Genomic DNA, 13,015 nt, shown 5'->3' on the forward strand with positions numbered 1-13,015 from the left:
GACTTAATCTATATACTATATCTCAATTTAACCTAATTTAAAATTAATGGGAGAAAAAATTTCAGTTTTGTACCAGCTTGAAAGAATAACGGAGTCTCAACTGAAAAAGTTTATTGAGTTTTGCAAAGAAAAATATATGAAGTCTTTAATTCATCCAGGTACGAATGATACTTTTGTTTTGAAGTTGTTTTGCAATGCTCCATTTATCTTAATTGCATAATTTGGTATTCTTCCTTTAAAGGTGGAGCTGTTGGAGCTGTATGTGCTCAAAGCATTGGAGAACCTGCGACTCAAATGACTTTGAAAACTTTCCATTTTGCTGGTGTTGCTTCTATGAGTATCCTTTAATTAATTTGTTATTTCTGAGACAAAAAAAAATATTTAAACTTAGGAATTTTTTTGTTTTGTTTTGTTATAATGTATTATTTTATTTTTAAGAAATCTGTTTTGAAACAATTACTTTGTGAGAAAGGTAACTAAATATATGGCATAATTATGTATGGAAAATAACGTAATTTTTTTCAAAAGTATGTAGTGTATACATTCGAGCTCTGCATCATTAAGATTGAGCCTTAGGTCATGAAAATCCAATTATTAAGGCAAAAGGTATTAAGGATGTTCAGGTTTTGATTTTGAGCACATAACATTTTGAGTTATTATTATTTTACCTTAGTCTTAATAAGCTTAGGTAGATATTAAACTGAAATATTTTTAAAATACTGTTTATTCAATTCAATTTAAAGCAAGTTATTATCTAAACTGCAAATGTAGTAACACAATATAATTTCATAGTTTGAAATCAAAGTACTATGGCTTAAAAATTAATTTTTAAAAGGAAAAAAAGCGAGTTGTATGCTAGGTGCTCGAAAATAATAAATAGCAATTTAACTGACTTACTAATTTAGAAATTGTTTGTCATCTTTGGTTTGATATTTTTCCTTTTTTTTATTCAAATTGTGTTTTTCCTTAATTTTTCTTGCGTTAAGATATCACTCAGGGTGTACCACGTATTGGAGAAATTATCAATGCCACCAAGGTTATAAGTACCCCCGTTATAACAGCATTATTAGACGAAAATGATGACTTGGAATCTGCCAGGCGAGTCAAAGGAAGAATTGAAAAAACAACTTTAGGTGATGTAAGTAAAGTGTGACTTCTTTTTTATATTAATTATTTAATCAATGTTTTTAAGTGTTAACTTTACTTGACAGACATTAATAATTACCATGTGATTTTTTAATGAACATTACATCAAGATTTGAAACCTCTTTTTTTATGAAAGAAAAATTAGTCCAGAAATGTTCATTTCTTGCATAAAATATTGTTATATAACTTTGTATTATGAAATGTGTAATTTAAACTTTTATTTAATGAGATACAATTACAGAGGGGCCAACGATTATGATTTCCTAATTATAATTACTGTGTTACGGTTCAGTAACAAAAATTACGTTATTGGAAATTTCCTTTAACACTCTGTTTAAAATAATTTTTTTTCCTCCTTAACTACTAAAAGTTATGCAATTTTTTGGTTTGCAACTAATCTACTATAATATTTTCCTACTCCTTAAGTAATTCTAAAAACAATAAATAAAAAATAGAAAAAAGAAATCTCCTCTTTTCCCTTTCCTGTTCTAAACCTTAATATTTTCGACATATAGATAAGCAAAAGAACGTAAACTTCAATTTGTAATGCTGTGAGCAAAGATATTTAGTGGTACAAATGAAAATCAAAATCAGAGCTAATTCTAATTTAACAAAAAACTGGAACATTTGATTCTTAATAATCAATTTAATTTTATCAATTTATAATAAAATATGAAGTCTCAGTGTTGTATCTTAATTTTTAATATGAAACTTTTATATTACTTTTTTATATTTAATAGTAATTTCATGCTAAATTTTATTAATATTATGTACCTATATAGAATTAAGCAATATACACACCTCAATATTTTGCTAATTTGAATTTTGATTACTGATAGCTAGTTTGGAAAGTTAGCATCCCTACAATTATTACTAAATGTTTATTTGATATATATTTTCCTTTAAAAAAGGTTTTATTTCTGTTAAAAAATATATTATTTTTTCTTAGGAATGGTTGTGCCTAGCAAATATGTATTCTGAAATTTTGTAGATTTTCAGGAGAATCTGAAAAAATTAAGATCTTTTCCGGGTTTTCTTTTTGTTAATGCTGAACCCTGTTATACTTATAATTCCCTTTAGATAAATGTATGAACAGTTTTAAAAGCTTACACTTCAGATGTGGACATTTATGCAGCAATAATTTAACTATGCATTTATCTATATTTTTGAAATAAATTTTTAATTGTATATTGATTTTTTTCAAAAAAGTATTGTTCTCTTTGTACTAGTAATAAAAGAATATAAAAACAAATTATTTTTTTGTGATGTGTCCTCATTATTTATTTGTGTTATGTCTTCATTATGTGATGATAATGTTTTGCAATTGTGTATTTAGGTGTCTAATTATTTGGAAGAAGTATTTTTACCTGATAGCTGCTTCATATTGATTAGATTAAACTTAGAAAGGATTCGCTTGCTTCAGGTTATTTACTTTAGTTTATTGCTATTATTATAATTATTGTTATTATGCAAACAATAATGATTTTTTAATATATCTGTTGATGCTAGAAGCGCCATCTGTTTATAAAATAGAAAAGTATTTGGTGTAAGTATGTGTTCTGAAACCGCAAAGAGGTTTGTAAATATTTCAACCATCAGAAATTAAATAAACTTCACAGTTTATGATTCTAGTGTAGTGATTTATTTAGAATAAAGACACTAACAAACTGAGCTGTTGTCTAGACCAATATTGATATTTTTTTACTGTGTTTAGCTCGAAGTAACTGCTGATACTATAGAACATTCCATCCTTACATCGAATATTCCAGAAATCAGAGGAATAAAGCCACCTAATATAACGGTTCATTCTAATGATGTGATTTTAGTGAGGCCTTTTGATAGCAAAAGAGGCAGTCATTACTACATCATGCAAGTGCTCAAAAATAAATTGCCTTCAGTTGTTATTCGGGTCAGTATTTACTTCTATTTAGTGAAAACATTTTATTTTTTTCTGTATTCTAATGTTTATTGTGTTCTGGATCTATTTATTTTAATAATTAATGCATGCATAAGCACTGATAAAGGATGGGAAATAATTTTAAGCGAGGTCTAACATTTCTTAAAACTATTTTTAATAAATAAATCTCTATAGGGAAAATTTTGTATAATATTTTGTAAATAATCTTCAAAAGAAATTGAAATTTTAATGAAAAACAGTTCTTATTGAGTTACTTTTTTTCCATTTGGAAAGATAGTTTGAAATAATTAGATATTTTAGTGAACTTTGTATAAAATAATACTTTTTAAAAATAATTGTTTGGGTGTAAATTTTTTGAAACTCTTTTACTTTTCTATTTTTTAATAAAAATTTTCTATATTTTATGACTTACAAGTAAAATCAAAAGAAACTGTAACTTATTCAATTAATTTATGAGTGTGTTCTTACATTTAGATTTTTCTCAATATTTAGGTATAACAAGTGTGTAAATTTTTTATTTCATTTGAACTAACAAAGATAAATTAATTTTCTTAAAATGAGTAATATTTTATAAAAAGAAAATGACATTTTTTTAATAATTCTGAGCATGTTCAAATATGGGTAAGCCATCTGAGTTATGTTTAGGGGACTAACAAAAAATTTAAATTGCTGTGTTAAAATGCCAGACTACAAGATAAATAAATCATTACAAATGTAAACCAAGATATGGAAAGAGAAACATTTTTATATTAATCCATACATTTAAAATTTTAGTGTGATTATTTGTTATATGTTTTAACATCTTTTTTTTAATATTATGGTTAATATTGTAATACTAATAATTTTATATGAGGAAAAATATTGTTTCTACTGCAAAATTTTAGCTCTTTAAATGAAACTTCAAACTATTTTATATTGGCTGTTTAAAAATATTTGATTCACTTACCCATATAAGAATTTGGGTAAAGATACAATGCATCCTTCATTAATCCTGATTGTTGCCATACTATGGCAATTGTTGATTGAACATGGTGCTGTTCTCATTATCTGCTTTTATAACATTTGTTTTTATATTTCTTATTTTAGGGATTTAAATCTGTTTCCCGAGCATTAATACATTTAGAGGGAGATAAATATAACCTACAAATTGAAGGTGATGGCCTGGGCGAAGTGATGGCTACTCAGGGTAAAATTATTTCATTTGTGCATCTTTTTCTGTTCATTTAAAACTATTGTGTATCGTCCAGACATGCTCTCAAATCTAAAAGAATAAGACAAAACGGTTAATTTTTCTTTTTTAGAAAAACTGGGAAACAATACTAGTAATAAAACTATTTATCGTTAATATATATATATGATTTTTTTTTAAAGTGCAACTAGTTAAAATGTAAACTCTTTCTAGGAGATGATTCTAAAATGGTTAAAAAAAAAAAATTCTAAATTGAAACTGTTTAAAATAAAATAATTAAATTAGTTATTTTCTGAATGCACTTTCATTTTTCTTATATCAAAAAAGTGGGAAAAAATTATTGAGTATCCTCTTGAGCAAACATATTTTTATTTATTGACTTTTAATAGTGACTTTTAATAATTTTTGTAAGGTATTTTTTCTCAACATTGATCAAAAATATTTAAAACTCTTTTTCATACAAAAGATAATTGAGCACTTAATTTATACAAATTATTTTTTATGTGTCATTAAAATTATATTACAAAAAAAAAACTTGTTACATTTGTGTAACTTGTTAAATTTTCATAAACTTTTTAAATTGGTATTACAAATTAACAAGAACAAAACTAGAAAATTTTGAATTTATCTTTCCAAAGAGCATGTCAGTACATAGGCTTTTGTAATTTAATTTGATCATAACTTTAATTGTGTAGATAGGTGTAAAGTTGTTAGATGAGTGTTTAGATGTAAATATATCGAACAATATTATTATTAATTTAGAAATTATTTAAATTTTAGTGAATTTATTATTCTAAAAAAATTCATGAATGTATCAATGTGTTTGCTAATTTTTTGTATAATTTTTTTCTTTGTATATGAGTTTATAAAAATATAGATTATGTATGTTAAAAAATAGAAAAATTAGCAATGATAAAAAAGTTCTTTAAAATGAAATAATTAAACAAATGATATAAACAAATATTTTAGGCGTCCAGTGGAAGTCAACAACTTCAAATAATATTATTGAAGTAAAGAAATATCTTGGCATTGAAGCTGCAAAGTAAGTCACTTTAAAAACTTGGATATTATTAATTTTTCATAAAAAAAATATTAAGTATAACCATCTAATAGACATATATATATATATATATATATATATATATATATATATATAAACAATATAAAATGATAACCTTATGCTACATAATAGTTTAAGTTAGTCTTAGGTTTTTCTTTCTCTTCAGTCTAATTATTATTAAGTCTATTTTTTTTGTTACCTTATTGTGCCTTTTTTTTTTTTTTTTTTTTTTTTTGACATTAAGTCAAGCGTGCAAGCTCATAAAATGAAAATCTCGAGAATGACATATGTATTTTTCTACACCAGTAGATAAATAATCATTATTTAAAGCAAAGTGACAAAATGTTCACACAAAAAAAAGAACCACTTAATGCTCTAATTTTCGAAAAAATTGGAATTTAAAAAAAAAAAAGAAAAAAACTTAGGTCAAGTTTGTTTGTATACAACAATATCAGGGTGTCAAATTTCAACTCTGTAGTACACATTTCTGCAAGCAGTAGAGCGGTTGATGTAGTATTTTTTGCAAGATTAATTGTTGATGATTCTTGAACTAAAAATCCAATCACAATTTTTTTTATTCTGTCGTACATTTTGTGTTCTGTTTATACATTTTTTCACAATACCTTATTTTTTATATCCATAATTACTGAATGTGTATTAAGCTTTTTTTTAATTATAATTCATAATTTTTTCCATTCATTAGCTTTGTATGTATTTATAACTTTGTCCAGACTTTTTATACTAATTCCTATCACACAAATAGTCAGTTTTAATATTTTAAATTGTACATATATGTCTTAATTATAATTTTTATTAATTTCAAGCTACAGTTGCATTGCTTCACACAGTTATGAAATAACTTAGCAATTTAATGATTGTGCAAGTATTCGTATGCTGCTTTAAAATGTTTTATTTATTTTTTATACTATGCAACTTAAAAAAATATATTGTGGCCCTACATTATAATTTTGTATACCTAAGTAGAATCGCAAATAATTTACTATTTCTGACAATTAACTACAACTTTCATTTGTTATAGATCAACTATCATCAGTGAAATTCAGACAACTATGAAGCATCATTCCATTGATGTAGATAGAAGACATTTAACTTTACTAGCTGATCTCATGACATTTAAGGTAATATTCTCAACAAAAATGCATTTTCTAATCTTATGTTCTCAATATTATGCATAATACTTTTTTTATTAAGAATTTTTCTATTTCCTGTTTTAATATTATTTTCAATTGTGTTACAACTTTTTTAAAAATATTGATAATAAAGGATTATAGTTTTTCAGTTTTTGAAGGTAGTTCGATAAACAAAAATAACTATATATATCTTTTCATTTTTTCTTATTAAGATCCGTACACATTAATAATGTGTATAAACATTGTCTAGTTTAACTGATCATTCGACAGTTATTTATTTAACTTATTTGGATATTAAACAGAGTTTTTTGAAACTATGGTCTGCCAATCCAAGAAGTCCTTTAAACAATTTTAAAATTTTACTTTGCATGAACAAGATATTTTCTGGTATTGTTATGTAGTATGTCTTTGAAACTGTTATTGAAAAAAAACTTAATTCAAACTTTTGGTTGCTTCTTTGGAAGTACAACATGAATACTAAACTATAATTACTAAAATTCTTCATTAAATATTAAGAATGTTGAAATACATACTCAGAGAAACTAAGATCTGGTCACTATCTATTTTAATTTCAGATCTTTGTAATGTAACAAATAACAAAAGCTTTAGACCATTTTGCAGCTGCAAGATAAGATTGGATTAAATACAATAAAACAAAGTTAAACTAAAAGCAATTGAATTGGTTTTCTAGCTCAATTCATAAAGCTTTCTGATTCGTCATCATCATTGGTATGACAGCCCGAGATGTTCCTTGGCCTTCTCTTGAACATTTATCCATGTTCTTTTGATTAATCAGAGTGCGCTAAATGCATGAAAGCTGAAACATAGGATTTCACCCTCTGAGCATAAGTCAAAGCTTTTTCCAAAATTTCAGCTGCTGGCTTTCCTGTATGAAAAAATGCTCCATGTTATTCTATGCAAATGAATTATGCTGCAAGAAAATTTCAGTTTATATTTATCCAGATGCTGAATATTTTGAGGTTTTAAAATGTAGTGTCACTAGTATACAATTAAATTGGCTATAGTTTTAGCTGAAATAAAAATATACAGAAATTGTTTTTATGTTTGGTATGTGAATTAAACTAAAAATTTAAGTTAGAGTTTTGTGATAATTGATCGAACTTTTTTTTTTTTTGATGCATTCATTATCCATTATGATGCATTCATTTGACGCAGTCAATTCATGTAACAGTAACTCATTGCTTTTTTTTTTTAATTGTATTTTTTTTTCATTTATAGCCTATACCAGGGGTGGCGAACCTTTATACACCAACGTGCCATTTTTTCTAAAACAATTGTTTAATGAGGTCATAGACGTGCCGTCAAATAATTTTGACTTCGTGATTATTGGGAAAATAATAATACTAAATACTATCAACTCAAGAAACTCGTTACTTACATTTAAAAAAAAAATTTTTTTGCCAAGTCTTAAAACAACTTAAAGTAACATCAGTGTGACTTCCGATGCTGCAGATTCGATGACAAATAACTTATATTAGGTTGTAAGATGTTAGTTTAAGCAGGACTGTTAATTTTTTTTTGCTAGTTATTTATTGTTAGCTTGCCTTTTATGGTTATTAATTGTTTTTTTTAGCATTAATTTTTAATTTTTTTATTAATAATTGTTTATTATTTTCTTTGTTTTTTGTGAAATTTAATTTAATTGTTACATGTTCTTCATAATGTAATAACATTTGTGGAATAACAATTCATAGTGTAAAAACAATTGTGATCGGTGGCGTGCCCAAAATATTGTGTCTCGTGCCATAAATGGCACACGTGCCATTGGTTCGCCATCCCTGGCCTATACATATATAATATTGACATAACTAAGGCTTCTATTAGATTTGCATATTTCATAAATATTATAATTGGAATTTACATGTTCAATGTGAAAAGTTATTAATGAAATTATTATTGATTTTTTAAAGTATGCTTGAATGTTTTTAGGGTGATGTACATGGAATTACTCGTTATGGTCTAGCAAAAATGAAGGAAAGTGCTCTTATGCTTGCCTCAGTAAGTTCTATATTAACCATAATTAAAATATCTTCATACGAGTACAATTCTTTATTAATATTGAAGAACTCATATTAAATCCTTTTTTCTTTCTATGCAGAAATATTGTAGTAAAATTTTTCACATGACAAAATTTTTAGCACATTTTGAAAGTTTGTGCTCTAAAGTTTTAGCGAATGTTACCTAGAATTTTTATAAACTAATTACTATTTTAAAAGTTTGCTTTTTTGTGTTTTTTGTTGTTTTATTATGTAAATTTTCAAGTCTATATTGTTATTTTTATTATTGCTTAAACATTTATTTCTATTTATTACAAAATTCTTGTTATAACTACATATTAAAATTAATATTAACTTTAAAATAACTTAAGTATAAAAATAACAGTAATTCTGTTATTTTTATACTTAAGTTATCAGTGCTGTATAATTGTATAGGGTCCGGTTCATTTTGTCAACTCCACCTCTTCTACAGATGATTTTATTGAGAAGGTAATTTCGTTGACAGGGTTTTCTTGTGGTCAGAGTTGTTTTGTCCACAAGTTATTTCATCTACAGGGTCATTTTGTCAACAATGTCATTTGCATTTCTTCGTAATTTAGTATATTTTTACGTGTCTAGACAACAAACATTGCTTAAATAAGTTATAGTTTTTAAACATTGCTTAAAGCAAACTTTGTGTACTTTGTTGCAATTGTCAGGAAAAAAAAATTTAATTTTAATTTGTTTACTCCTTTTGTTGTACTAGGTTATGTTGTAAAACCTGAGCCTCTGTTTAATTTGTGTTTTAGTAGTATTTCTTTCTAAGACTGTTTGTTTATGTTTAGTCTTAAAGATGATGTATTTTAGATTTGCACCGCAAAGCAACGACTATAATTATTTCAAATGATTTCCACTTTTTGGTCATTTTTCTTTTTTATGAAATATTGAATCCGATATTACTTGACATTGAAATAATTTTCAAACTGAAAATCGTTTTTTAATCCTTTGTTTCAATAACTTGATTATTAGTTGGGGTGAGTTTAACATAAATTGGTATCTTCCAGCTAACATAATTTGTACGATCACATTACTTACACCCATTCATTCCTATACAATAAATTATTGTTACAATGTCTTGTACCTACCCTTAAGTTTGTATCGTGAATTCGGAGCCATCCTGTATGTTTTGGTCATTTGTATGCTTTAACAAATATTATACTGCTTCAATACTATCTTATCCAAAATTTTCTTCATAAATTTTAGTTTGAAAAGACTGCTGATCATTTATTTGATGCTGCCTATTTCGGCCAGGAAGATTCTATTGTTGGAGTGAGTGAAAGTATTATTTTAGGAATACCCATGACTCTAGGAACTGGTTTCTTCAAACTCCTTCATAAATATCCTTTCATTTTTGACATATTTTATATTTAACTATTCAGTAATTTGGAATTAGTATTAAAAAGATCTTGCAGATACTTAAACCCCAATTTTCAGGGGTAACTTTTTAGAAAAAGCTAATGGCCAATGCATGTGTTAGTATTTTTATTTTCTTCTGCCTAAATCGATATTTTGATTGCATTGCCAACAAAAAAAACACTTCTTATCAATGAATTGGGGGGGGGGGACTCCTTTTGACAAACCTCAGAATGTCCATTTTAGAAAATGAATTTATCGTTTGATTTTGTTTCTTATGAACTACTCTTATGAAAATTTATTCTTTTATAATGGATAGAAATTAATTTGCAATGTGATGTCACCCCTTTTTCCTACATCACTTACAAAGAAGTACGCGACTCGAAAATTCTCATTAAAGCAAACCTAATCTTCAATTGATGAGCATGTTTGAAAACCTTGGATGAAATATAAACAAGCTGCTTAATCTGCTACTAGCCAAACCGCGAATACAAATAAGTTGGGAAAAGTTTTTGTTAGTTTTAAAGTAAATGAACTGAAATTAAAATGGGACATATTTTACCCTAAGGGCAGATTACGTATAGTTCATTCACCAGGACTTGGCACTTGGCTCCACCTCCCCGGACGTAGAGTTCATTTCAGCGCGGGAAAGAAAAAACATCACCGCACTTGAAAATGAGACAGGCCTTAATGCCTGCCAAACGCAAACAGTGAATTTTTTTCAGTCCCTTCGCTTATCATCTGCTATTATACCTTTCGTTATGCTAGCTAATTAAATATATTTTATAGTTAAAACCGCTGTTTTCCCATCATAATATCTCAAAAAGCACAAACTATTCACTCAAGAGGGAGAAATATCATCAAATTTATAAACATTTAATTTTTTAAAAATGCACAGGGATTGCGAAATAAATATTTTTCTCATACAATTGCCAAATAGCATCATTGTTCAGGATTGTTCACATCCTTCTCCCAAAAATAACAAAATTGCATCATCGGATACCATGTGATGAAGGCGGAGCCAAGTGCTAATTCCTTGTGAAAGAACTATAGCTCCTTAATTTAAGCTTAACTTTGTTATAGTAGGAATTTCCAAGCATTTACTTACCTTGTTAGCACTTTTTTCAAGTTAGTCTTTTTTTTTTAAAAGGTATTAATCTTCAACAGTTGTTTTGACAAGGTTGTCATGGGTTCTATACATTTAAAATAGTTGTATTAAATTAATGTTGTGCAAATTTAGATTTTTTTTTTCAAAACCACTGTATCATTTACTGTTATTAAATATGAAGAGTTACATGAAAAGTTATATCTGTATTATACCTAGCCTCCCCAATCTCAAAATCTGGGGCTTTACCCATAATAATCATGCAGAGTGTTTTTAAAAAAAGTAAGTATGAAATTCCTCGTTTACATTGTTAATTTAGCGCAAATATTGCATTGTTTATTTAGCGCAGAATAAAAAGCTCAGTGACCTATTATCCTTCAATAATTTTATTAATGTGTGATACTTTCGTTATTTTTTTTTCTTTTGTAAAAAATCTTTTATTTATGTGTGCAGAATTTTCTTTAACTCGCTTTACATCCTCCATTGCACCTTTACCACCGAAGAAAAAATTGCTGTTTGACAATCCTGAATTTCATCTTCCAGAATATGTTTCTACATGAAGTTGAAATCTGCTATTTAGAGAACAGTTATATTTATATAAACTGGATTGTATAATATCTGTAAAAAGTTTTGTAAAAAATAAACGAAACAAGAAGAGAACCTGTCTTTACTTTATGTCATAAATCACGGCATAAAAGCTGATAAATGTTACAATTCAATTTGGTTTAAATGTCTGCATATTTAGCGATAGTCCGTAAGATGTCAGTAGCTTTTCAGGAGGGGTGGGACCAGATTAAATGTTTAGAGAGAGAGAAAATGTGGAATTGTCCCATGGGACTTAATAGCGTCACTGTAGATACTTTGGGTGCATATATAAACTTCATTGGTTCCGAATATTTGTAAATTTCATGCTTAGTAAAATTTGTGCATGCAGGTAAGTTTTATTTTATAATACTATTTCTGAGTTTACTGCCAATGGATCTTCTGGCTTTTAAAGCTTGTATTATTGCTTTATTAGGATGGTCATCCATCGGGAATTTTAAAGAAAAGTTGTATTTTTCCCCTCAATTTTTTGTTTTTTTACCATCTATTATACCCACTTTTATATGGAAATTTATCGCCTAACGGTCGAAATATCATCATCTTAGCAATACTTTGCTTGTAAAACAGCTTGCGCGATTAAATTTGTCAAACTAGATAAGAATGCCATATGAAACTGTTGCATAGTTACTGAATGAATGGAAAAACCTTTGACCTCTTTGGAGACTATGCAGTTTACAAAAAGCAATGCAAAGATTGTAGTGGGGTGGAACAAGGAGTTAGAATATTTGATCCTGTTTATAAAAGCAAGAGCTTTTCTTTTTTTTTCTTCTAGTTTGCCTGGATGCTTTGAGGGTGTTTTTTTCTTTTGACAAAATGATATAAAATATTTTAGTAATCTTCCGCTAAATAACGGAATTCCAAGACCATCGATTCGTAGACTTCTGCGAATTAATAATTTATATTCCAACGAAATTTTCCCGGTGTTCCGCTTATCTAAACTTTTCATTTCGTTAATTACTCAAAATCTCTTTAACGAGACATTTATTCCGCCCTAACCAGCATCCTCTTTCTTTTTTCTTTTTTTTTTTTCCTTCTCTAAGTCTATATCACGCACGGTAACAACTTTTTTTTCACAAATTTATTAGAGAAAAAGCAACTTCTGATAATCTTCAAGAACGAAGACTGTAAAAAAAATACAATAACTTCGGTTTGAATTAATGAACTATTGAAGCAAACGCAAAGTGTAAAATTTATAATCTAAAAAGTAATCCCGAAATGAAATTCGCTAAAAAAAATTGTGTTTTTTCTCATTTTTTAATATTTTAATGCGTAGCAATTTTGCCGTCAATCCCGATTTGTAGCAGAAATATTAATTAATCAATGCAATATACACATTCCTTTTTACTCTGAATTAGAGCATAGGGTTTCTAATATAGCTTTCCCTCTCACTTTATTTGTGGCCAAATGTTTTGCCTATCTCCGTGTCTTTCCTA

General features: G+C 27.0%; 1 protein-coding gene across 2 annotated transcripts in view; it reads left to right on the forward strand.

Annotated features, from left to right (window-relative positions):
• Polr3A (RNA polymerase III subunit A) overlaps nucleotides 1-11,639 on the forward strand; it is a 45,407-nt gene extending 33,768 nt beyond the window's left edge. The window contains exons 29-39 of one of the 2 annotated variants that reach the window (XM_087162567.1): nucleotides 66-158; nucleotides 242-337; nucleotides 987-1,138; nucleotides 2,483-2,569; nucleotides 2,861-3,055; nucleotides 4,151-4,250; nucleotides 5,223-5,295; nucleotides 6,353-6,452; nucleotides 8,415-8,483; nucleotides 9,725-9,858; nucleotides 11,455-11,639. In XM_087162567.1, coding sequence (XP_087018693.1) covers nucleotides 66-158; nucleotides 242-337; nucleotides 987-1,138; nucleotides 2,483-2,569; nucleotides 2,861-3,055; nucleotides 4,151-4,250; nucleotides 5,223-5,295; nucleotides 6,353-6,452; nucleotides 8,415-8,483; nucleotides 9,725-9,858; nucleotides 11,455-11,539 — 1,184 coding nt within the window. In that variant the 3' untranslated portion in view covers nucleotides 11,540-11,639. Of the gene's footprint in view, nucleotides 1-65; nucleotides 159-241; nucleotides 338-986; nucleotides 1,139-2,482; nucleotides 2,570-2,860; nucleotides 3,056-4,150; nucleotides 4,251-5,222; nucleotides 5,296-6,352; nucleotides 6,453-8,414; nucleotides 8,484-9,724; nucleotides 9,908-11,454 lie in introns of those variants that run through there. The other variant, XM_071179916.2, reaches the window with a different exon arrangement.
• The last annotated feature ends 1,376 nt before the right edge of the window (nucleotides 11,640-13,015 follow it).

This window comes from Parasteatoda tepidariorum, chromosome 1, assembly GCF_982258835.1.
Source record: "Parasteatoda tepidariorum strain Cologne lab strain chromosome 1, Ptep-v5.0, whole genome shotgun sequence".
Lineage (NCBI taxonomy): Eukaryota > Metazoa > Arthropoda > Arachnida > Araneae > Theridiidae > Parasteatoda > Parasteatoda tepidariorum.